This window comes from Pinus tabuliformis, chromosome 7, assembly GCF_031772625.1.
Source record: "Pinus tabuliformis cultivar Carrire ecotype Pingquan chromosome 7, CPIR1, whole genome shotgun sequence".
Taxonomy (NCBI): Eukaryota; Viridiplantae; Streptophyta; class Pinopsida; order Pinales; family Pinaceae; genus Pinus; species Pinus tabuliformis.
The window spans coordinates 1,832,630,712-1,832,658,058 of NC_142293.1; the positions used below are offsets into that span (position 1 = coordinate 1,832,630,712).

At 41.8% G+C, this 27,347-nt stretch overlaps 1 protein-coding gene across 3 annotated transcripts in view; it reads left to right on the forward strand.

Moving 5' to 3' along the window:
- The window catches only part of LOC149255748 (Spc97 / Spc98 family of spindle pole body (SBP) component), a 334,350-nt gene that overhangs the window by 242,384 nt on the left and 64,619 nt on the right, over positions 1-27,347 (forward strand). For all 3 annotated transcript variants that reach the window (XM_089460559.1, XM_089460560.1, XM_089460558.1), the window contains exons 12-13: positions 20,551-20,612; positions 20,799-20,952. In XM_089460559.1, the coding sequence (XP_089316685.1) occupies positions 20,551-20,612; positions 20,799-20,952 (216 nt within the window). The remainder of the gene's footprint in view (positions 1-20,550; positions 20,613-20,798; positions 20,953-27,347) is intronic.

The window sequence follows — 27,347 nt, forward strand, 5'->3', positions numbered from 1 at the left end:
ACCCATTTACACCGACTTTGGTTGCTCAATCTTTCATGCATCAAATCTTCAAATTGCATGGCATGCCCACTTCTATTGTGTCCGATCGCGACCCGATCTTCACCAGTAATTTTTGGCAGGAACTCTTCAGGCTACAAGGCACTCAACTAAAACTCAGTACTTCCTATCATCCGCAAACGGATGGTCAAACTGAAGCCATCAACAAATGTCTGGAAACCTACTTTAGATGTTTCACTTCAGAAAAGCAACATCTTTGGGTACAGTGGTTACCTCTGGCTGAATGGTGGTATAACACCAACTATCATGCCACCACCAAAATGACTCCCTATGAAGCAGTATATGGTCAACTCCCTCCTTCCCCTACTTCTTATATCAAGGGGTGCTCAAAGGTACAAGCAGTGGATCAATACCTACAACACCGCGCAACCATGCTCGCCCATCTTAGAGAGAATCTTCATCAAGCTCAAAACCGCATGAAGCAACAGGTAGACCAGCATCGCTCAGAGCACCAATTTCAAGAAGGGGATCAGGTCTTTTTGAGGCTGCAACCATATAAGCAAACATCACTCAAAGACAAGGGTTGTCAGAAACTATCTCCAAAATTCTACGGACCATATCAAGTACTTCAGCGCATTGGAGAAGTGGCTTACAAGTTGGCTTTGCCACCTACTGCAAAAATCCATCCAGTTTTCCATGTCTCATGCCTCAAGAAAGTGATTGGGAACAATTGCAGAATTCAAACCAGTCTACCTTAAGTGGACGAAGAAGGGTCAATCTGGCTCCAACCTGAACAGGTCCTAGACACACGAGACAGGCACCTGTGGGGCGCATGATTAGGGAAGTCCTCGTCAAGTGGAAAGACACCTCTCCTGAAGATGCAACTTGGGAACCAGCCACTATTCTTCAGCAGTTTCCGCAGCTTCAACCTTGAGGACAAGGCTATTCTTAAGGGGGAGGGCATGTTAGGGTCCCACCCTAACCCCCTTATTTATGTAATGGGATCGAGTCATAGTCAAGAGTCAATAAAGCCCATATTAATAATTGTAAGTGGTTAACCCGCAATTAATGACGGGACCACAGTTAGTTGCAAATGGGCCGTAGTATTAGATAGATGGTATTAATAAAACCCATGGTATTGATCCTTGGTATTGCATGTATGAGTCATATATAAAAGATAGAGACTCCTTGCGAGGAGGATTGTGTCTTATTTTTGTATCGAGCTCTGCTCTATTGGAGGTTGCCCCCTCGAAGAGGCCAGTGAACATTGCTTTTTGAATAATAAAATATTTGCTGTTGTCTCTCACTATTCTATGTTCTGGGTATCTTTCTTCGCATATTCTGTATTTGGGTATCTTTTTGCAGGTTAAGAGCATAACACCTTCTAGATCATTCTCACCCATATTTTGATTAATACCCACTAATATTTTAATTTCCCTAAGTTTAGACTTAGGAATTCCATTAAAAATATTAATTATTTTAATAAAATACAATTCGGGTGGAATTTCACCAAACAGTTTCTGGGTTCTTTAGAATTCGTGCCTTAGCCTCTCCATCAATTTTCAAGGGTAGAGTACTTCCGATGCTACCAAAAACTAACAACCTAGGGCATCAAGCGAAATCTTTTGTAGCCATCCAGAGTTCAAACACCTTGAAAATTGGTCCACAACTGCACGGGGGTTTTCTCAAGGGGTCCTCCAAATTTCAAGCAATTCCGATAGTGGAATCTTTAGATATCGGAAGCCCTAGCTTGAGGATCATTTTTCTCCCTATGTTGATTTGGGTTAGTGTCCTCATTTGGATCATTGCATTCAAATCTCAAAAGAAAATTAGTCCTTTGATTCTTTTCTCCTCCCCAATTAAGTGAAGCCCCTCTTTGAGTGATCAACTCCAGACCCTTGACCTAGTTGGGGTCCGCTTGGCTTCTTTATTGTGCCACAACATTGTAACTCATATTCTACAAGCATTACATCTAAGCCATTTCTCCATAAGGATCCTTAGACCTAGGAAGTGTCTTGTTAAGAGATATTCTTAGACCCTAGGCTTAATTATCCTCCAAGCCCTTCCCAGAGAGTCCATCGCCTTGCTTCTTAAGCATGTTAGCAACATAATTGAGTCTCTCTTGTGAATAGGTTCTAGGAATCAGCCTCTATCCATTCATTGATCTACTCATCCTTGTGATTCCTCTTATATCGGGTCTCCTCCCATCGATGAAAGTCCATAAAGAGCAAGGAGCCTTAGCTGAGGTGACAGTGGGCTATTGCTCCATTGTTGCCCGTTGACCTAGTAGTTGCTCTATAGGATCCCCTCATAGGACCCTTGCTAGTTTGAGTGAGTACATTGTGGCACTGTTGCTGGGGAAATGAGATGTCCCTTATTTCCCTTACGACATCATTGGCAATCATTTTGGCGACTCCATTGGAAGAACGAAGCCCTAGTTCTTCATTGAACTTCAAAGTTAGTGGTTGTAAGGTGAAGTAAACATCTATAAAGGCATTTTAATTCACCCCGACGACTCCATTTTGATCCTAATATGCAGAATCATTAAAAATGGATTATGGTCAAAGACAAATTACCCTTGGCTCTCCATTTGCACAACTCAGTGATCAAGATCTTTACAAACTACAAAAGTTCTGACATCAACTCAAGAAGATGTTGAAGGTCCTAGTGAGCTTGTGTAGCAAGTCATTGTTCCTAAAAATTGAAAGAGGCCTGCTTGGTTGAGAACTGCTCTACAAGAAGCAGAAGCACACACAACAAAGGGGACCTTTAAAGAAAGTAAACGACCGAAGAAGTATTCTGGATATGCAGCAGATATGATGAAGCTCATTGAAGTTGAACCTTCCTCGTATGAAGATGCAACTAAACATCAGGATGTGATGCAGGAAGAATACCAGTCAATTTTGAAGAATGGAGTTTGGGAAATCGTTCCTAGGCCAAGTGACAATTCGATAGTCACTTCAAAATGGATATATAAGATAAAGCATGCTACGAATGGAAGCATTGATAAATACAAAGCAAGGTATGTAGCAAGATGCTTCTGACAGAAAGAAGGTATTGATGACGAAGAAACCTTTGCTCCTACAGTTAGATATACAACAATTAGATCGCTTGTTTCTTTGGCTACTACTATGGGATGGAACATCCATCAAATGGATGTTAAGACAACTTTTCTGAATGGGACTATTGATGAAGAGGTTTACATTGAGCAACCTCAAGGATTTGAAATAAATCAGAGGGAGACTCATGTCTGTAGACTGAAGAAAGCTCTATATGGCTTAAAGCAAGCACCTAGAGCTTGGTATGCAAGAATGGATGCATACTCATTGAGACTTGGTTTTTCCAAGAGATCTGCAGGTCTTAAGCTATACATCAAGGCGGTCTAGGGTGAACTAGTCATCATACTATTGTATGTGATTGATCTACTTGTTACAGGTGTAGAATATCAAATTTAAGAATGCAAGAAGCAGTTAGCAATCGCGTTTGATACGAAGGATCTTGGGATTATGCATTATTTTTTAGTACTAGAAGTTGGGCAGAAGCCAGGTGAAATATATCTTGGTCAAGGTAAATATGTGATGAAGATTCTTCAGAAATTTGGTGCAATGGACAACGAGCCTATGATGACTCCTATGATTACCATTCTAAAGAAGTTGAGGAGTTCAGATTCTAATCTGGTAGATCCTACTTGCTACAGATAGTTGCTTGGGTCCTTGATGTATTTGGTAAACACTAGACCTGACATTTGTTTTGTATTAAATGCCCTCAGTCAATTTTAGATGGAGCCAAAGCATGACCATTGGATAGTAACCAAACACCTTGTGATATATTTGCATGGAACCATGCATCATTGCCTCTGGTATAATGGTAAAGAGATCCAACTCATGGGATATACATATCCTGTTTGGGGTGGCAGTGAGATAGATGGAAGAAGCAAATAGGTAGATGCTTGAGCTTAAGGTCTTCCATGGTCTCATGGATGAGAAAAAAGCAGGATACAATTACTTTGAGTAGTGTTAAAGTTGAGTATGCTGATGCAAGTGAAGTCTGTCAGGAAATTGTTTGGCTCAGGAAGTTATTATTAGATTTATTTGAAGGACCACTTAGCCCTACACACATACATTGTGATAATGAAAGTTGCATAAGATTGACAGAAGACCCGATGTTTCATGCTAGGACAAAGCATATAAATAATAAGTACCATTACATCAGAAGCCTGGTACAAGATGGGGTTGTGGAGCTGCATTATATACCTACAGATGAACAAGTAGCAAATATTCTGACTAAAGCATTACCAAACAAGAAGCTTGAGTATTTGAGAGACAAGCTTGGTTTGGTAGACATCTCTTCCCTAATTGAGAGGGAGTGATGTTGGATAGTTCTTATCTTTATGTGTCATGCACTAGACCAAGACTAATAGTCGTAAGTCTTAGTGAAGGCCATAAGGAAAGAATGGAGTCTAGAGGATTGGATAAGCATCTGACGTTGGAACTTGTTATGGATTGTAGAATCTAGGAAAGAAGTTGTAGACCAATATTCTTTGAGGATGAGGTAGGGCATCCAAGATAAGAGTAGTCGAAGACTTTGAGGATTCAAGATTGGAAATCCAAGATAAGAAGAAAGTCCTAAAACGACATTTCCAGTGAACATCTCGATTGGGTATGTGCCTTAGAGGTAGTGTAGCAATTCACATAAAGCCTCCTAGCATAATGGTGACGAATGAAGATGAGCTTGTCTAGTAAAGGCCTTCAATGACAATGCTAATTATGATATAGATGCTTGACAGATGGCTTGTCAATTCGACTGTTCTTATGAGAATGCTTCAAGATTGAGAGTCGTTGTACTTCATGATGGGATTATGAATACCTCCCTAGTTAAGAGGGAGTGTTGGAAGTTGTAACTAGGTTTGGTCTTCATAATGACCTTTTGTAAACTTGACATTGTATATTTTGTATAAAGAAAGAAAAATAAAGAAATTTATTTTATTTTATTCAAACCATGGGTTTCATGCTCAAGTCTAGGTCAAAAGCATGTTCTTCGTGCTTCTAGGTCTTTCTAGGACAAAGAAGAATTTATGTCATATATTGTAGTCCCATTTGGACTCTTGTAACAAAGAAAAATATTTATTTTGAGTCAAGAAGAGCCATTTATTCCTCCAAGGCTAAGTCGACCTTGTTGACCATGTACATGTCAACTATTCCAAGAAGCAGAGTACAAAAGTGTGGTAAAATTTGTTTAGTCATCATCATCTTTATAATTCCAGATTCTGCAAATTATTGTAAAAATGATTCTAGAAGTTCTATTAAACCATGCAACAACACCTAGGTAAGCCTATGATTCTTCTCAAAGGGTTTCACTGTAGGGAGTTTTTTAACCTCCCCAATTACTTGTGTTTCTAAACATGATTAATTGGCAGAGTTTTTCTCCCAGATATACCCCAAAGCTAGGGTGGAACTCATTGACAAGGTCTTAGGTGAGTCCTAGTGCTATCGAGTCTATATATTTTGTCATTCTAATCATGTGTCTTGTGTCGAATTTGTTTAGCCTTAAGAGTCTGTATCTTTTGTGATTTTCCCCTTCTAAGGGTGGACCATTGTAATATCTTGATGTAAAAGTGTGTCTAGGAATATTTTTGGTGAATGGTTTCTCATAATTAGAACACCATTACCAATTTTTTTTAGATACACTTAAGAGGGTGGAAAAATATTTAATCGCCTCTTTAGTCTATAATTTTATTTTTTGGCAAAAATAAAAATAAAATTAGCCAGAAATTGTGAACTTAAAATGAAAGGGAAAAGTTAATAACCCTCCAAGTGGTAAAATTATTCAAGAAAATTATTGAGGCTATTTTCAAAGGAAAACATTTCAAGTCAAATTAAAACGCCCCATTTCCTAGGCAGGATGGACCAGTCCAGAAAATTCGTTGGGATAGAGAAGACTATTTGCCAACAAATCGAAATTTTTGGACCCAACAGTTAATTATGCTGCACAAGAAATGATAATTTTTTTTTCGAGGTCCTCCATGGTCCAAAAGTCAAAGTTTGACCCCTCCTGCACGGTGAACAAGGAAGATCGAATTATTTTGGAGATTTGTGCCAGCTAATCAGGGGTTCAAATTTTTTAGACAAGGATCAAGTCATGGATCGAGCTACTAGCTGTTATTTTCCACTTGGAGGGGTTGATCCTTCTCATTATCTATATAAGGAAGCACTTTGCTGCTCACTTGACATGAATTTTTATTTGTACTGAGCTAGACTCTACTGGAATATTTTCTGCATTGATAAAAAGTATTTGGGGTTTTAGTTCAAGGTGTTCCTCTCTTGATGATTCATGGTATGTTCTAAATGGTTTTAATGCTATGTTGCACGAGTTTCCAGTATGTGGGAACAAGTATCCGGTACAGCTAGAAGCTTTGCCCAAATTTATAGGAAACGTCAAGTTGGGACTGACAATAATATAATATATTAAAAATTAAAATTTAATATACATTAATTTTTTTTTAAATAGTGTAAAGATTAAATGTACATATCAGATTGAATTTTTAAATGATTCATCATTCAATAGACAACCATAAAAAGTTAAAACCAAAACTAAAAGACACCTAAAATCATATTGATTTTCATACTAGAAAAAAACTTAAAAAGGCAAAAGCCTAAATTAGTACATAATTCAAAATGCCCAATAGCCAAAATATAACAACAAAAATACAAAGCTTATGATCGTACAGTACGATCTTCAACATCAAGGAGATCCATGTAAGCTTGAGCCTCACTAGGTACTGGATCAACGTCATGATCATCATCATCATATTCAACAATGTCATCTAAAGGTATGCCAACCAATCCTGCACTTGGTAAAGGATTTCCATCATCATCATCAATTTGGGCAGCATCTTCAGTGTTTACATCCCATCATGCGACAGGTCCTTCTAAATATTCAAGTAGCTTCCATGAACAAAATCGAAGACATGCACATAAACAAGTTTCTCTGCTCTCTTAGAGGTAAGTCTATTCCTCTTAACAGAGTGTATGAAACTATAAGTGGACCAATTCCTTTGAGCAACTGAGGAACTAGCAACCTGAGATATCAAACATGAAGCAAGATTTCGGAGTGTTGGGACCTGGTCCCCATACATTCTCCACCATCCAAGGGGTTTCTTCTAAGCATAATGCTTGATGTCCCTCTTTGCATCTTGGCTGAATGTAGGAGGGCTTAATGTACCAAAATCAATAAATTGCTCCCGTATCACACTTGCTTCATCAACAGTATACATCTTAGTTATAGCATCAAGAAACCCTTGTTTTACCTCTTCATCATCAATAGGAAGAATTCTATTTGGCCTTTCCATATACCACTTTGGATTAAGGGCATATGCAACCATGTGAAGGGTGGTATTGAGTTTAGGCCATCTTTTCTCTATCACCTTGTGGATTTCATGGAAAAAATCCAAAGAAGGGTTTCTTTAGCGAATGATGTGCTTTACCTTGCCCACCATGGTATCAATACATTCATATATTTCTCCAAGAGAAGGAGAATTTGAATCACCATTCCTGATCAACTCCACAATTGGAGCCGTGAAAGAGACAACATATCTACAATCAGCCCACGAATCCTCATTAAGAAGCATTTCCCTTATCTTCTTCGCTTGAGGCGACTTAGACTTAGTCCATGCATTCCACTCTGAAGAAACAACAATGGCTTGTAAAGATGCATAGACCTCAACCATGCGCTCATGCAAAATAAAGTATGTGGCATATCTTGTTTCTACAGGGTTTAAAAAATGCTGCTTTGAATACATCTTGTAAATTGCCAAGGAAGCATGGTGGTTGTAGATGAACATTTGTTCCTCCTTCGCATTTGAAATGATTTTTCAATCCACTATATTTTACCAATATCTTTTAAGAGATTGTTAAGAGCATGTACACAACAAGGAGTCCAAAAGATATGCCTATATCAACTTTGGATCATCAATCTCGCTGCTTTACAAACAGGTGCTGCATCTGTGATGACATGTACCACATTTGAAGGACCAGAGTTGCAGGGGAGCGCTCACCCGCCCTTCGAACCCGCTCCCAATCCGCGCTCCGGGTGGGAGCGGGTTGGGAGTGCGCTCCCGATAAAAATTTTTGCGATCCCTACCAAAATTGGGAGCGTCGCTCCCGTTGTTCCCGGAGCGAAAATTATAGCTCGGGAGCGATCGCTCTCGAGCGTTAAATTTTTTGCTCCAGGAGCGATTCGAGTGACACCAGGAGTGTTCCGCGCGGAAAAAAAATCGCGGACGAGAAAAAAAATTAATTTAAAAAAAAATTATGTTTTAAAATCACTTGGGGGCAAAAAAAATTTCATTATCACTTGAATGAGTTGAGTAGAATCTGGAGAGCAAGAGCAAATGAGCGAGGATGTGGAAACTAATGAATCTTGTCTTTGATCAATGATTGCTTCTCTTGGTGATTGTTCTTCTCACTCTTGCTTGGGCTTTGTCTTCACCTCAGCTCTGATACCATGTTAATTTTAGGATAACAATGGTATGTTCTATGCTTAGAGCAATTTTACTTCAATTTCTTTACTAGCCCAATATCAATATCTAGTTCAACAATCACATGTTCATGATAGTAAAATGAAGATAGAACATAAACAACAACAATTGAAGACAAGCCAACACAAGAGGACACAAGACATGGAACTAGCCAGGGACAAACCCCAATGTGGGGAAACCCTTGATCAATTTTTCTTATAATTCTTCGAAAGTTCAGCACAGAGAGAGTACAATTTACAATATTCACTTGCCCAATCTGATCAGTCAAAACAATAGAAACAGAAAGCCCTAACTAGAAAGTCAACGCTGGTCAACAGGTTTGAAATTGACTTCCAAAACAACTCAGTCAACCTTGGTCAACTCAACCTCCAACAACAAGATAATGTAGCCCAAAATAGTATGAAATTAACTAGTCCAACTTGGTCAACTAAAGTCAATGCAACAACCAGAACTAGGTCAGTCAATGCTGGTCAACGCAGGGGTCAAACTGCCTCGGTTTTTGTGCCCAGAACTGTGGCCTGCCCAAACAGAAGTCTCCCTCACAAAACCGAAGTCAATGCAGGTCAAAGTCAGCCTCTTGAATTTTCGGCCTCCTAAAATTTTGGTCAAATCTGGTCAACGCAATAGCTAGAAAATCAAACCTTTCTTCGCATGTGTGGAGAGAGAGAAGCCCATAAATATTACCCAATCTTGATGAGAGAGAGAAAGATGAATAAGAGTGATGCCAAAATGAGGAGGAGGCACCTTGTATTTATATGCAATGTTGAAGTCTGGAGGAGCCTAATTTGATGGTTGGAAAACCTTGACAATTTGTCCATAATCAAAATAAATTCATAACTTCATTTGCACATGTCAGAATGGGATGATCTTTAGACCAATCCTAAACCTCTTGGAAAGAGGAATCCAAGAAAAATACTAGCTGCCTCATAAGCGCTGTCCAAAGTGATGTTTGGCCCTAGTTGCCAAATTTAACAAATTTCCTATACTTGGAAGGATCCACAGGGCTTTGTTCAGAACTCCTCCTTTTCAGGTTTGTGATCATCGGGGTTGTCATTGGTTTGTAATCCATCATGTCAAACCTCTTCAACATCTTGATCATGTACTTTCTTTGACTAAGATAGATTTCATCATGTCCTTGCTAGAGTTCCAGTCCCAAATAGTAGTGCATCAACCCTAGATCCTTCATGTCAAATTCTGTTGCTAGATGCTTCTTACATTCTTCAATTCGACCTTCCACACCTACTAAGAGAAGATCATCCACATACAGAAAAATGATTACTGACTCTCCCTTCTTAACCTTAATATAAAGGTTTAGATCAGAAGAACCCTTTGAGAAGCCTAATCTTTGTAGGTATGCATCCATTCTAGCACACCATGCCCTTGGTATTTGCTTGAGGCCGTATAATGCCTTCTTCAATCTGCAAACATATGCCTTTCTATGTTTAAGGGTTGCTCTATATAGATTTCCTCAACATTTGTGCCATTTAGGAATGCAGTCTTGACATCCATTTGGTGGATGTTCCATCCCATTGATGCTGCCAAAGAGACCAACGAACGAGTAGTCGTATACCTTGTTGGAGAAAATGTCTCTTCATAATCGATGCCTTCTTGTTGAGAAAAGCCCCTAGCCACAAATCTTGCCTGATATATATCAATACTTCCATCTGCTGCATGTTTGATCTTGTAGAGCCACTTGGAAGTTACCACAAATTTGTCTTCTGGCTTAGGTATGATTTCCCAAACTCCATTCTTTATTATAGATTGATAGTCTTGATTCATGGCATTCTTCCATTCTTGGTGATTGACAGCTTCATGTCGAGAAATCTAGAGCATGAAGATTAGTGATTTCTCTATAAATGATGATAACTGCTTGTGAATGCTTTTTACTTCAATAGATTAGGATCTTCTCATTAGTTAGATTATTATAGTGTTCTTCTTCATCAAACAACTACCAAAGCATAAACATTAAAGAAACAAGAGACACAAAATGTAGGCTATTAGCCAGAGCCAAAACCTCTCCCACTTGAGAGGAAAACCCAAGCAAATTCTTCTTCTTATAGGGACTTCAATTGACGAATACCCAGACCAAGACCCTTGACCTATTTGCCTCTCCAAGACCAAGTCACAAGGCTTCCTTGATGAGTTTCTTCTTCCTTGAGTCAATGATATTCAAACTCCTTGCTTCTTCCTCCTCCTCGGTTATCCTTCAGAGTTTCGGCCCCTTGATTGAGGTCTGCAACTTTCGACCCTAATTCAAGAACCTTAGCTGTAATATTCCTAGGTAATTTTAACAGTAAATAACAAAGCATACATAGGCATAAAACCAACAAAATGTAACACATGAATCAGTCCATGAATTTGCACAAAAATCTGCGTTGTTGAGACATTTTATTAAAATATAACGAGGGTACAATGTGGTGCTAGAAAGAGTGCACTTGGGCTTGCCCTAGGCAAGCTAGTAAAGCCCAATTGAATGATAAGAAGTCCCCCTCAAGTCTACTACTGCTCTCTCCTAGCTGCTAGCTATGAAGAACTACTACTAGGGCCTCCTCTGGTGCTCAGAAAATTCTGGGAAATTAACCCTAGGCTCTCCACCAAATACCCAGAATAACCCACAAAGGAATTGGCCTATGGTTGACCTTGGAATTTCGGCTCTCTTTTCCCTCTATGGCTCTGCTACTGGGTAATTCGACCCACCTGTCAATCTTGTTGCAAAAAGCCCTCAAAATAGTTGCAATCTCCAAGCAAACGCTCCCCCGGGCTCCGCAAATCTCAGGCCCAAACTCCCTTGACTCCTCAGCCTCCAAGCGTACCTCCTCCAAGTATTGCGCAGTCCCTGCACTGCTGCTGCTGAATCCTCCCCACAAGCTCGCAGTCCCACTGCTAGATGAAATGGAATGGATGGAACTCTCTCCTTGGGTTGACACTCGAACTCCACCGAAGCAAGGGTTGAGATTTCTGCTTGGAAACACTCGTGTGCTAAACAACACTTGCAAACTTGGCTTCAACTCAAGTGTGCTGTCACAGACATTTTTCTCAAATATGAATGAATGCCAAACTTAGTGCCTTTCCTTCCTTTTTATCAAAGTGCCTCCAACATGCCCTTGTGGGCCCAACTCAATTTCCTCCCACCAAATTTCCTCCAATGCATGCGTACTTTTCATTCGGGCCGCAATTCTCCATGGGTGGCCTCCACACTCCACTAGAGGTTCGATGTTCCCTTCCATCTCTGATGTTTGGGGCTTGTTTTAATCAAATTACATGTGGGGCCTCTAAACCCACATTTCCTAAGTGCAAACATGAATTAAGACAAAATTGGCCAAAATTGATATTTCACTTAGCAATAATGCTAAGTGGGAATATCACAGTCCTCCCCGCCAAAACGTTGCTTGTCCTCAAGCAACTGTAATGAAGGATGCTGAAGTATCTGCTCCCCTTCCCAAGTGGCATCCTCATTTGGTAGGCTCCTCCATCTGATAAAAAATTCCTTGATGACCCTATTCCGCAAATGCCTCTCCCAGGTGTACAGAATAGCCTTTGGCTCTAGAATTAAGTGCCCCTAATCATACGTAGGGGGCAGCTCTAGAGCTGTTGTCACTTGCTGCCCCAATGCCTTTTTCAAGCAAGACACATGAAAAATGTTGTGCACTCGACTACCCGGGGGTAGCTCCAGCTCATATGCTACCTCCCCAACTCTTCGAGTGACTCGGTATGACCCATAGAAGCGAGGTTTGAGCTTCTCGACCCCTTCTTATTGAGTGAGGACTGCCTGTACGATTGAAGCCTCAAGACAACCAAATCCCCTACCTCAAACTGCCTCTCAACTCTACCCCTATCTGCATAAAGTTTTTGCTGGTTTTGTGCTGTCCTCATGTTGTCTTTGAGAGCCCGCAAAATGTCTTGGCTGTCCTATATCCAATCCTTGGCCCTAGGGGCTTTGCTATCTCCAAACATCACGTCAGCAAAAGATAATGCATCGTAACCATATAGAGCTCGGAATGGAGACATACCTATGGACATGTGATACGTGGTGTTGTAACAGTACTTGCCCAAGTGTAACCACCGTATCCATTCTCGCTAATGGCCTGTCACATAGTTACGCAAGTAACCCTCCAGCCATTTGTTAACTATCTCCGTCTGCCAACCTGTCTGGGAGTGATAACTAGTTCTTAGAGTGAGCTCAGTGCCCACTAGTCGGTATAGCTCCTGTCAAAATCCTCCCCATGAACTGGTTGTCTCGGGCACTGACGATGGTCTTTGGAAGATAATGTAGCCGAAACACCTCTCATAAAAACAATTTGGTCACGTGTGAGGCCAAGTACCGAGTTGAGATGGAATAAAAATGTGCAAAGTTCATTAACCGGTCCACCACCATGTAAATGCAGTCCTTACCTTGTACTGTGGGCAACCCGATAATGAAGTCCATTAACACCCTCTCCCATTTCCCCTCAGGGATAGGAAAAGGTTGTAGCAACACTGCAGGGTGTGACTGCTCACGCTTGTTCCTCTGGCATGTGTCACACTCACTAACATGCCTTAGAACGTCATCCTTAAGGCGCCTCCATGCAAAACACTCTCTGATAGCCCTCTACATCTTTGTGAACCCTTGATGCCCTGCTAGTGGTGAGTCATTGGCAGCCTGTAAAACCTTCTCCCTCAATTGGGAGTTGGGCACCAAGTAAATCCAGTCTCTAAAGTAAATCACCTCGTTCATCACCCTGTACCGGTCATCTGCCACTGCCCCATCAAGGACCTCACATGCAAATTGGTCCTTGGAGTACTCTACCAGTAACTGTGCCCTCCAATTCGGGGCAATGCTCATCAGTGAAAGGGTAGCCATCCTCTTGGACAACGTATCAGCCACCACGTTGTGCTTCCATTTGAGATACTCAATGTCAAAGTCATATGCTTGAAGCTTGCTCACCCACTTCTGCTGCCTCTCCTGCAACTGCTTCTGCTCTAAGAAAAATTTGAGGCTGTTGTGGTCTGTCTTGACCCTGAACCTGTTCCCCACCAAGTACTATCTGAACTTGGCTAGCACATGCATGATGGCTAGCATCTCCTTGTCATAGATGGAGTACAACCTCTCGTGGGGCAGTAGTTTCCGACTCTCGAAGGCTATGGGGTGCCCTCCCTGCATCAAAACTGGTCCTACACCCTCTTTGGATGCATCACACTCCAGCACATAGGGCTGGGTGAAATCTGCAAGTGCCAATACTAGACAACTGCTCATGACCTATTTGAGGTGCTCAAAAGCCTCCTGCGCTATAGTTGTCCACTCAAATGCCCCCTTCTTTGTCAAATTAGTGAGGGGAGCTGCCAACTGAGAGAAGCCCTTTATGAACTTCCTGTAGAAATGCAGATGCCCACAAATCCCCTCAACTTTGTCACATTTGAACTTCTGGCCAATCTCAGATGGCCCTGATCTTCTCCTTATGGACCCTCACACAATCCTCCCCAATGATTGTTGAATTTTCTAAGTCTATTCGTTAGAAAATGAATCTGTATTCTCCGGGTTTATTTCTTCTACTTGTAAATTTTGAACAAGTTATTTAAAACATTTAAATACCGAAATAAACACAATACAATCACAACATCTATAGATCATCAACTGAAAGAAAACAAACACACAAGTGCAAGGTTGCACGAAACGGGGAAACAGTATGAGTTTCCGAAATGGGAAGTGATACGAAACGCGACCTCCCCAAATTTTGGAAATGGGGAAACGCGATATATATATATATATATATATATATATATATATATATATATATATATATATTAAAAATCACCAGTCTCCAAGAGAAACGACTTGCTGAACAATGTGATGAGAGAATGAGACAAAGTTCACTTTTATAACTTTAGATAGGCATCTAGAAGCAACTAGAAGTCATTAGGAAAACCTAATAATAAATTAGAAAACAAATTAAAAAAATAATAAAAAAAAACACAAGTTACAAGTTGAAACGTGTGTCGTTTGACTGTGAAATGCGTTTCCGACCATATTGGCCACGTTTCCACATTGAGAAACGTGCCAGTACGGTCCGAAACGCGTTTTATAGTCGTACCACATGCGTTTCAGGGTTTCGTTTCCGTTTCCCTACGGAAACGACCTCCTACCATTTCCTGGAACTTAGCACAAGTGACACCGTTATTTTTGGACAAATGTCCTCGAAAAAATCCAATGCGGGAAAACCGGTGCAACTATTCTGAGGGTTTATTATTATGCAGTATTTCCTTGAGTACATCTGGGTGCCTAACCAGCTCACCCGACAGAGAAAAATACACGACAATAATACCTGTCTATTCAGAAACAGGAATTTAGAAAACTAGTCCCATGAAACCCTCTCAAACGACTCGGAAGCTCAGCGTTGTCCCTTCTAGCCTCTTCATCAACCTCCTGTTGCCCTGCGTTAGCCCCAGGACCCTCTGCGTCACTCCCTCTGCCTTTTGTGTGGATGACGTAGTCCGTCTGGGCTTTGCGCTGTCTCTGCTGGGCTCTGCATGGCCTGCTCTGGTTGCTGCTCTCGTTCTCTGCTTTTGCATTGGTCTCTTGGCACTGTCTCTGCCTCTCTGCCCAGTACTAACTACCCCTCACTGCTGATCACTGATTCACTTTTGCTTAGCAACCTTGCCCTAGCAGAATGAATGATTGATCACTCTGGTGTATTCTCTAACTAACCCTCAAGCCTCTTCTTATACTTTTCCCATTGGTCCTTCAACGGTTGAGATTAAATTTCTAATAAACGACTAAGATTAGATTTGGTTTGATCCATGACTTTTCGAATCTTCTAACCCAGTTTTATATTAATACCCGTTAATATTTTATTTTTCCTAAATTTAGACTTAGTAACTCCATTAAAAATATTAATTATTCTAATATCTCCCAAATCGGGTACAACTTGTCCAAACCATTTATGGGTCTTGGAGATCTCATGTGCTTTAGCCTCTCCACCAATTTTCATGGCTAGAGCACATCCGATGCTACTCCAAATCAACACTCCCTCTTAGCGAGGGTTGTGCTCTAGTAATACTCCTCACTAAGCATCACATTGATTATCCGACACCGGTGCTTGTGCTGATGCTAGGCCTCTCCGCCCAACATCCTCTGCACTGCTGCATCTTATACTGTTGCCCATGGCCCTCCACTGCCACTGCTGTATCTGTGCGACAACTGCCTTTGCACCCATGCTGCTGCTGGTCCATCCTCCCAACACTGCATCCCCCTCTCATCATGCTGCATCGTGCTACTGCATTGCAACTCAGTCACTGAGAAGTAAGTAACTGATCCACCCAACTTCTGACATCGCTGTCAGGCTAGAAACACTCCCGATGCTGAAGCTCTCTCTGTCGCGAACAAGTTCTCCCTCTACTGACCTCTGCGTTGCCACAACAACTCCATGCATCTCGCATCGTTGCACACCTCTTTGTGCCATCCTGCACTGTTGCAACACTCCCGTGCCTCTCGCACTATTACAGCCCGCTAGCCTCGCGCTACCCGATGTCTTCTGCATTGCAGCCTTCTCTGCCACTTCATCCGCATTCGTCTCTACCTACATCCGCCAGTCTGCTACTCCTCTTCGGGGCTCCTGTAGCAAGGTATAATCCAAGAGGTTGGGTACCTCAAGGATCTTGCCCCTCATCGCCTGTAGTCCTCCTGACTACAACTCGATGTCTCCCCACTTCTTCTCTAGTGGCACATGAGCACTCATGGCACAATCGTCATCCTCCTCGACTTCTTTCTTCGCCTTCGCTGGCGCTACCTTAGAGTCAGAAGCCTCTCCCTTGTTCTTCTTCCTCGGACACTGGTTCGCATAGTGACCCAGTTCCCCATAGTGGAAGCACTTGATCTTGGAGAGGTCCTTATTCCTCTTCTCCTGCTTTACCGCAGATGCTAGAGCTGTATCCTCTTCCTCTTCCTTCTTGATCCAAACTCCTTTGCTACTACTTCCTGTCTTTGTTAGCCGTCTGATCTCTTCTTGGCGAAGAGTCGCCCACAGTTCTTCCCAATCTGGAATACTCGCCCTGCCCAGTATGCTCTGGACAAATGTCACCCACTCCTCGGAGACTACGTTAAGTGCGGTCCTCACCATCAAATCCTGATCTGACGTGGCCCCTATGGAAGTCAGTTGGTCCCGAATCTCCTTGAACCGACTGAGGAAGAGATCTATCTGCTCTCCCTTCTGCATCTAGTATGACCTTAGTTGATTCTCCAGTAACATCTTCCTCTGCACGGAAGTATGTTGGTACAATGTCTTCAAGATGTGCCACATCTCCTTTGCTGTTTCCTTCTCGGCAATATGTTGGACCGAATGATCCTTGACCTTATCAAGGATGATGCATTTTGCCTTAGTCATTGCCTCCTCGTACCTTTCATTAGCTACCGGGTCAACTGAGATAGCCATTACTCTGAAGGCGAAGCCCTTGATGCGATGTCTGTCTAGAATGGACAAGATCCTGGCCTTCCAGACCACAAAGTTGGACGCTCCGTCCAGCCTGTCCTAATCTCTCAGCCCATTCACGACCATCTCTTTGCTCTTCTCTATTGACTCCTTCGAGTCTCTCTACTTCTCGCCTGGAAGTTCTCGGTTCGACTCCTATTGAGTCTCTCTACTTCCCGTTTGGAAGTTCTCGGTTCGACTCCTCCGAATCTCTCTACTTCTTGTGTGGAAGTTCTCTTCCCTTTGAGTCCTGATTTCGCTCGTGGAAATCCTTTTGCCAACCGTCAAGTTGCCCCTCTCCAATCGTTTGTGCGACTGCAACATTGATCTTGATTCCTTGGCTAGAAATCCGCCTTGGTAGCAACTCCCTCTACCTTGGTTTTGCCCTGTTAGGTACTGTTCTGACCACAGTACCCCACGAACTTCACTCTCGCAAACTGCCCACAACTTCCTTCGACCCAGCAACTAAAGGATTGAGCCTCTTGGCTCTGTGCAATCGCGTCAACCCTCCTGGTCTCTGCGTCGCTTTGCGTGAGCCTCTTTTTGCCCTCCTTGGCCTCTGCGCTGGCCACTCTCTGGCTCAGATTGATGATGCAGTCCCTTTGCATAGACCCTTCCTCTGTTGCTTTCTACAAGGATCAACTTTGTCATTCGGGACAGTTGAATTTGCTGCAAATGCTCTGCTCAGCTGATGCCTTCAACTTTCCTGTGATCTGCAACTAAGCTCTCATACCATGTTGAATTTTTTAAGTCTATTCATTAGAAAATTAATCTATATTTTGCTGGTTTATTTCTTCTACTTGTAAATTCTGAACAAGTTATTTAAAACATTTAAATACCAAAATTAACACAATACAGTCACAACATCTACAGATCATTTGCTGAAGGAAAACAAACACTCAAGTGACACTGTTATTTTTGGACAAATGTCCCCGGAAAAACCCAATTCGGGAAAACCGATGCAGCTATTCTGAGAGTTTATTATTATGCAGTGTTTCCTTGAGTACAACTGGGTGCTTAACCGACTCACCTGACAGAGAAAAATACACGGCAACAATACCTCTTTATTCGGAAACAAGTATTCAGAAAACTTGTTCCACGAAACCCTCTCCAATGACTCTGAAGCTTAGCGCTGGCCCTTCTAGCCTCTGCGTTAGCCTCCTGCTGCTTTGCATCAGTGCCAGGACCCTCTGCATCAGCCCTCTGAGGCACTGCGTAGCCTCTGGGACCCTCTGCGTCACTCCCTCTGCCTTCTGCGTGGATGACATAGTCCCTCTGGTCTCTGCGTTGTCTCTGTTGGGCTCTGCGTGGCCTGCTCTGGCTGTTGCTCTCGCTTTCTGCTTTTGCGCTGGTCTCTTGGCACTGTCTCTGCCTCTCTGCCCAGTACTCATTGCCCCTCGCGACCACAGATTCACTTTTGCGTAGCAACCCCGCTCTAGCAAAATGATTGACTGATCACTCTGGTGTATTCTCCAACTGACCCTCAAGCTCCTTCTTATACGTTTCTCATTGGTTCTTCAACGACCAAGATTAAATCTCTAATCAATGGTTCAGATTAGATTTGGCTTGATCCATGACTTTTGGAACCTTCTAATCCAATTTTATATTAATACCCATTAATATTTTTTTTTCCTATGTTTAGACTTAAGAACTCCATTAAAAATATTAGTTATTTTAATATCTCCCAAACTGGGTACAATCTATCCAAACCATTTTTGGGTCTTGAAGATCTCATGTGTTTTAGCCTCTGCACCAATTTTCATGGCTAGAGCATATCCGATGCTACCCCAAATCAACAATGATGTGCCCTAGGTAGAGCATCTTTGTCAAACCGAACTCACACTTAGACACTTTTGCATAGAACTGTTGCTCCTCCAAAATATGCCAACACTGTCTTTAAGTGCTGCAAGTGCTCCTCCCATGTTTGGCTATAAATCGAGATATCATCAAAGAACACCAACACAAACTTCCATAGTTGTCCACGAAACACGTGGTTTATGCAGGACTGGAAAGTGGTCGGTGCATTAGTTAGAATGAAAGGCATAACCAGGAACTCGAAGTGCCCATAGTGGCACTTGAAAACAGTCTTAGGGACATCTTGATCTAGTGGTACCCTGAACATAAATCAACCTTGGTGAGGAACTTTGCCGCCCTCAGCTCGTCCATCAGCTCATCAGTGCATGGGATGGGGTAACAATGCTTTATGGTCTTCTTGTTAAGGGCCCTATAGTCAATGCACATGCGTAGGGACCCATCCTTCTTCACCAGAACAACTGATGAAGCAAAAGGGCTGGAGCTAGGCCTGATGTGTCCAAGTGCAAACAACTGTTGAATAACTCTCTCTATCTCATCCTGGTATGCCTTCAGATGTCGGTAAGGGTTTAAAATGACTGCTTGTACCCCTGGCTCCATCTCAATGGTATGCTCAAACCCTTGGTTTGGTGGTTGACCCAACAGTATGTCTCCAAACATTACTGAGTACCTGTCTAAAATGGCTTGTATATCTGGGTGCGGTGGCTTGGGCTGGCCCCCAGCCTCTGAAACCCTCAGCTCAACAAACCACTCATTGTCCCCATGTCTCAGATCAGCCTCCAACATGCGGACTGAAATAGTCTGTGGAGGGTAAGAGTGCATACCCTGTAGCAAAACGGGTTTGCCATCCGGCCCTGTGAACTCCATCTCCAACTTCCTCCAATCATTAGTCTCTACCAAGCGAGTAGAGCCACTGGACATTAGGAACAACCTAAAAGCATAGTTGTACATTAGGTTAGCCATTGGATGGTTTGTCTCATATGGAACTATTGTACTATGCATGTTGACTCATGATATGGCTTTTTAGGCACACAATAGCTCTTTGTTAAATGTGTCACAAATTTTCAAATGTGACACCCACAATGAAAACTGTGTTCACTTTTTGCCAAAAGATTAGGTAGGGTTAATGTGGTTGGAGTAGATTTTACATTGTGAACAGCACTTATAAACATATTTAGGTTGATATGGACCTGAAATGAGGTATCATATGTGACCATGAACCTAGTCAGATGTTTGCACTCTGAACTAAATTCATGAGGTTAGGAAATGGTGCATATGGGTGTGCAAAGGGTCGGATTGAACTAAATTGGTGACCAAGCACCAGAGACCGAGGGATTGAAGGCACCTAAGGATATGACCTAAGGGTTACATTCGAGAGGTCCCATGTCTAGGCTAAGGTGGGGGGGGGGACTCTAGGAATGTGGTCCATTACATTAGAGTGGTTTTTGAGAGATATTGTATTTGTTGGGTGGGTCATGTATGAAGGTGGCACAGTTACAAACTACACAATGCAGCTGTCGGTTTGTAGGCATATGTAAATAACCATGTGTGAATGTCATGCATTATTTTAGTACATGCTTTAGTTTACCTTTCCTCGTGATTAAACACAAACATGGGTACATATTTCATGTAGATTGTTCACTTTGATAGATACATAATATATTGCAGTGTCTGTATATTCTTAATACTTTTGGGCTAGTCCAGGAGTAGATTGGTAGTTATTATTGATTGGACAAGAACTTGATATGGTTTTATATGGTACAGGTGGAGGACATGTTGGACTTGGAATCTGTACATAAGGTTTATCTTTCGGATTCTTTGCATATGTAAGTGTAATGGAAGTGTGGAAGATATTGATATATTTAGGTCATGCAGAAGATGATTTACATCCTGTAAATGTTTTCAAAGCTATTATAAAGGATGGTCACATTGGAAAGATGCTCGTAGAAGTTGATAGAAACTATTTTGACATTAGTGTCTTCACTATTTAATATGCTTGGTTTTGTTGGCAGATGTTTTCTATCTTCCCAAATGACACCAGTTAGGGAACTTATTTGCAATATTATGCAATCTGTCCTGGACTTTAGGTCTTGCTTTCATTATAAATTTCAAAATTTTGATGAAGGAGAGCCATTTAAGTTGACCAATAAGATCAATTTCTCTCGGGTGAGTACTTTACCTATATGATCTGTATTCTAGATGTATCTATATATTTAACTGTCTTTGTACTGTGTCACATGATTCACTGTGGTTTCTGTGATTGTTTGTCTCAAAATTTTTTATTTGCATTTCCTAGTGGCATGCACATGCAAATATATATCAAATTTACCATAGATCTTTTCAGTTTTCACTGCTAGAGAGAATCAGAATAAAATTTCTTGAGGATTGTTTGGTTTCAATCCAAATGTAAATCAAACGTTGGAAAGCATTAGGATTGAGGGGGCTTAATTTGGATAATTAAATACTATAAAAGTAATTGGAAATGAACATATGGCAGATGTAATGGCTTTTAAATGATGGGTAAAGTGAGTTAACTTGGACAATTTTGAAGTATTATAAAGCAATTGGAAATGGTATTTGCAAGTTTAAATTTTCAGATTACACTTGTAGTCAGGTTCTATTTTTCTTATATTTTGTTATCGTCAATTGCTTTATGATTATAGTGACATTAATTTTTTCTTAGAAAAATGCATCAAACGTTTCATATCTAATGTAGGTTTTATGCTGATTTATCTTATTCCCAGTGTTTAACATTAGATGGCCCAACCTTCTCTCTTCCTCCTGTGCAACCTGCTCTTGAATTCCTCCCAGTTCCCTTACAAGGATATTGACATTTTTCTTTCTTGTCCTTAAAGGACCTGATGAACTCATTTGTGTTTTTAATGTGAGTATTAGTGCATTGTTTATGCCTGCATTATGGCAACCACTGGTTCTGTCCAGACTACTGAGATGTGCATGAGTGCTAGAATTGGACAGGGATGTTGTCTTTTGTGCAATGATACTTACATATGTTCATGCACGTTCTTACTTTGAGTTGGACCTTTAGAAGCATATCACATATCTCAAAGCATATCACATCATCAACCTCGTCATGCAACCTCTCTCTCTCTCTTTCTCACTCTCTCTTTTGACAGGTTCTTGAGTTGTCCAAATTCACTTCTTGTTTTGTAACACTACCTTTATTATGTCTTTATACATTTATATGTATGTTCTGATGTTATGACTGTTGGAATTTCTAAGTCTAACTGTTAGGAATTCTTCATGTACTTTCTGATTTATTTCTGCCTACTTGTTCTATTTAATTAACAAGTTATTTACCATGTAAATACTGAAAATAATTACAAGTACATGCTAAACACATTACAGATCATCAACTGAAGGAAAACACAAGCACACAAGTGACACCGTGGTTTTTGGACCAGTGTCCCTAGAAAAACCCAATGTGGGAAAACTGGTGCAACTATCTGAGGGTTTTATTATTAAGCAGTTTTAGAATACAATCTGGGTGCCAAATCGGCTCACCCAATAGAGAATGATCTCGACAGTAGTACATCTCAGTTAGAGACAAATATTTTGGCTAAAACCCAGGATGAACAATCCCACGGTTCTCAGCTCCAATCTACCCCACGAAAATGTCCAGCATCTGCCTCTAGGGATTGCTTTAGCCTCTCTAGCCCAACGTCACCCCAACTTGACCTGCGTCAGCCTCTTGAGGCACTGTGTTAGCCTCTAGAGCCTCTGCGTCACCCATGCTTGCTCTCTCTGGCATTGCGCAACTCCTGGCTGCCTCTGCGTGAGCCCTGACTGGCTCTACGTGGCCTCTAGCTAGCTCTGCGTCGCTCTCTCCCGACTTCTACGTTGATGCTCCCGGTACCCTCTCTGCCTCTCTGCTTCTGTATTCACTACCCCTCAGCTACAACTATGATCACTCCTTCGATTTCCTCAGCAAGCCTTGCCCCAGAAAATCGAATTCTTGATCAACTCGGTGTGTTCTCCAAGTGACCCTCAAGACTCCTCTTATGCTTTTCTCGTTGGCAATTCATCGGTGGAGATTAAGTCTCTAATCAACGACTAAGATTAACTCTGGCTTGATCCATGACTTTTGGACCCTTCTAACACAGTTTTATGTTAATTCACATTAATATTTTATTTTCCCTAAGTTTAGACTTAGGGACTTCATTAAAAATATTATTTATTTTAATATCTTCCAAACTATTTAGAATCTGCCCAAACCATTTCTGGGTATTGGAGATCTCATGTGCTTTAGCCTCTCCACCAATTTTCGTGGCTAGAGCACATCCGATGCTACTCCAAATCAACACTCCCTCTTAGCGAGGACTGTGCTTTAGTAATACTCTTCACTGAGCATCACCCTGATCATCCGACATCGGTCCTGGTGTTGATGCTAGGCCTGCTGCCCAACATCCTCTGTATTGCTGGATCATCTACTGCTACACATGGCTCTGCCACTGCCACTGCTGCATCCATACGACAACCCCTCTCATCATGTTGCATTGTGCTACCCATAGCACTACCACTGCTAACTGATGCACATCAACTCAGTTACTGAGAAGTAAGTAACTGATCTCCCAACTCTGACATCTCTGTTAGGCTAGAGACACCCACGATGCCGAAACTCCTTCTGTCATTGATAAGAGCTCCTTCTTGTTGGACACAGATTGTCATTGATGTCAATATGGCAATATTCAAGAGGAGGAGACAGAGCATATCAGAGCCAAGAGGAGCAAAAGGAGCCAAGAGGAGCGGACCAAGCCAGATGAGCCACATATATCGGAGGAGTGCAAGAGCAAGAGGAGCCATATCAAAGGAGTGTCAGAGCAAGAGGAGCCATCGGAGGAGCTACAGGAGCAAATGGAGAAGTGGACCAAGAGGAGCAGATGGAGCAAGAGGAGCCAAGAGGAGCAATATATATGGAGCAAATGGAGAAAATGGACCAAGAGGAGCAGATGGAGAAGGAGGAGCCATATATATATTACAAACAAATAGGGCCATCGGAGGAGAAAACCCATATATATATGCCTTAACACTATCGGCGGGCACATATTACAAACAACAATGCCAAAGGAAGAACTATCGGGAGTACTGAGGAGTATATATATATATATATATATATAGAGAGAGAGAGAGAGAGAGAGAGAGAGGCGATATAATAACACGGACCCGCGGCTCCATTATAAACTGGCTAAATGTAATATCGCATCCACTATGTCGCTGGTCTCAAAGGGCTGTCACTCACGAAACCCCCGATTGCGATATACGGTTGTGGACCCAACGGGAATATAGACTGTGGCTTAATATCATATTGCATCCGCAGTGATCGCAAGTCATAAGGGATGGCGCTATAATCTGCCGATTGCGATAGAGGCATGGACCCGATGGACTTATTAAAAACAGTCTATAATATATCGCATCCAGAATGTCGGAACTGTTCAAGGTGCAAGCTCCGAAATCCGGAGCCGAAACTATTATCAAGCAAAACAGAAAGCATATCGGGTCCGCGGAGCAGAGAATCCTTATCGCATCAGCGAAATCCGGAGCCGAAACTATTATCAAGTGAAGTGTAAAATCATATCGGGTCCGCAGAACTCTTTTATCGCATTGGAGCAACGGAGGTAGCGATCGCCGAAATCAGCCGGAGCCGAAATTATATTTGGAGCAGCCTAAAGGAGATCGGGTCCGCAACCCATCAAGACTCGCCGATAAGGAATACGCCGATATGACGGATCCGAATTCAGTTTAGGAAGAAATGTAAGGAGGCATTGGGTCCGCGTTACATCGGAGGAATGGGTCTATTGTTTACAGCCAACGCCGATGTTCATCGGACCCGAAACAATATTAAAGGGAGTCTAAAGCCATATCGGGTCCGCACCTCGTTGGAGGTCTGGGCTTAAGAGTTATTGCAACCGCCGAAATCCGGACCCGCCAATAATTGTAAAGGCGGGTGCATAATAATTGAAGTCCGGCATTTGAATTAGAGCGGGGGTTTATAATGTTTTCCGTGTATTATATGATACATGGCCGCGGGGTTAAGGTATATATTAAAACCTGTGCGATGGTTGATAAAGCCCGTGTGATGGTTGATTAATGGCTCGGGTGGTGGCTTCCGATGGTTGATTATTGATAGAAAGCGCCGAATAAAAGGTGGCTTCCGATGGTCGATTAAAGCGCTCGGTGATGGTTGATTAAAGGCTTGGTTGGTGGCTTCCGATGGTTGATAAAACGCTCGGGTGGTGGCTTCCGATGGGTGATTAAAACGCTCGGGTGGTGGCTTCCGATGGTTGATTAAAACGCTCGGGTGGTGGCTTCCGATGGGTTATTAAACACCTCCTATAAAGCCTGTAAGGTATTAACCACAGGTCAAGGGCCGAGTTTTATTTAAGAAAGGGGAGTTTGGGTTTTTCTACTCAGATTTTGAAACATTTGTATAGACAGAAGAAGCAAAGGAATGGAAGCCGAAGTGTCAAGCGATCAAGTGAGGAGGAAGCCAAAGAGCCAACATGTAAGAGGAAACGAATGGACAGGGGCATGGAGCATATAAAAGCAGCAAAAACAGAGAACTGTAGGGGTTGTTCGTGAACGGTATAACCTGAGCATGAGATAGTGAAAGCAGCAGAAGAAAAGGGGGCAGTAGAAGCATTGGAAGCTGAAAAGAGCGCAGCAGCACACCAGTGTATACCAAAGAGGTTGGATCCTCAGAATTGAACAGGATTGAAGTCCTTGGGAGTTGGTGCTCCTAAGTCCAAGATTGGTGTCTTGGCAAAATAGAGTTGGTGCTCAGGAGGTTGGAGCCTCACCAAAGTCCAAGTTGGAGCTTGGCAACCAATTGTGACAATCTATTTATTGTATTTATTTTACTGCACAGTTATATTAATAAAAGCATTTATTCCTGCTGTTCATTTTGTGTTCTGAACATATATGTTTTAACTAGTAAAACAATAGTGAGAAAAAGAAATACTGATTCACCCCCCTCTCAGTATTTCCAACAATTGGTATCAGAGCTGACTTCTTCATTCTAGCCTAACAGCTTGAAGAAGGATCAACAACCATGATGAGAAATCATGAAGCATCAGGAAAACCTCCTCTGTTTGATGGCACTAACTTTGGATTTTGGAAGAAAAGAATGACTTACTATTTAATGTCCCTTGGACCTGAAGTCTGGCATTTTTGTCAAACTGAATACCGAGCGACTTCCACTCTTCCAACAGACCAAGACGAGAGGAAAGCCTACATTGCAAATGCAAAAGCCATGAACTCTATCACCAGTGGAATCACTGATTCCGAGTTTACAAAAATCATGCACTGTAACTCTGCCAGAGAAATGTGGGAGAAGTTAGTTAGCTTGTACGATGGAGACTCAAAAGTCAAAAAGGCAAAGCTTCAAACTCACAGAAGACAATTTGAAAGTTTGAAGATGGAAGAGGAAGAAGATATTGCAGCATACCTCCTCCGAGTAGCTGAAGTGGTAAATTCCCTGAAAGGATTGGACGAAAAGGTTGAAGAAAGTACTATTGTACAAAAGGTATTAAGGTCCCTTCCAGACAGATTTGACTCCAAAATAAGTGCTATAGAAGAATCAAAGGATCTTGACACCCTCAAAATGGATGAACTCCATGGAATTCTCACTGCCTATGAAATGAGGAAAGGTGGACCTAGCTCCAAAGATGCAGCATTCAAGGCCTCAAAGTCAAAGAAAGGGAAAGAAAGGAATGACTGTAGTGATGAGTCAGATGTGGAATCCGAATTGGCTCAATATGTACAAAAGCTGAAGAGAGGATCTAAGCTTAAAGGCAAGTATCCTCTTATCTGTTTTAAATGTGGTAAAATAGGTCATTATGCAGCAAAATATCCTCATAAACAAGACAATGATGATGAAAGAAATTCTAAAAGAATGACATACAAAAAGAAAGGGTTCAATAAGAAAAACCTTCTCTCCAAGCAAGGTGAGTTTGATGAGGATGAGTTTATGGTCATCAAAAAGAAATCAGATGAGGAAAGCGATCATGATGAAAGCCAAGAAGCATTATTCATGGCACTCACAGATGATGATGACTCGGGGCCAGAAGGAAATGTGGATGAACTGTTAATAAGTGCCATTGAAGAGAACGAGAAACTGCGGAACAAAATTATATCTCTCAAAGTGGAAAACGAGGAAATAAGAAGGAGAGAAGATCTCTTGGAAACAAAGCTTAAGGAAAAAGAAGAGACTTGTGAAGAACGTGAGGCCGAAGTAGTATCTCTGAGAAAGGAGTTGGAGCAAATTAAAAAGGGTTGTAAAAGCTCTCAAATACTTGATACTATTCTGAAAAATCAAAAACCTCAACATGATAAGTCTGGAATAGGTTTCAAGGGAGAATCCTCAAGCACTAAGAATAGTGCGAAAAGCTATGCCGATGCACTTTCCTGCAACCCAAAAGATGAAAAAGTATCTTATCAAAAGTGCATCCCAGATTCCAAGAATAAAGAAAGATTTACTCCAAAGAAGAATGTGGAGTCAAATCATGGACACTACAGCAAATACAAATCTGTACCCCACCAAGGGC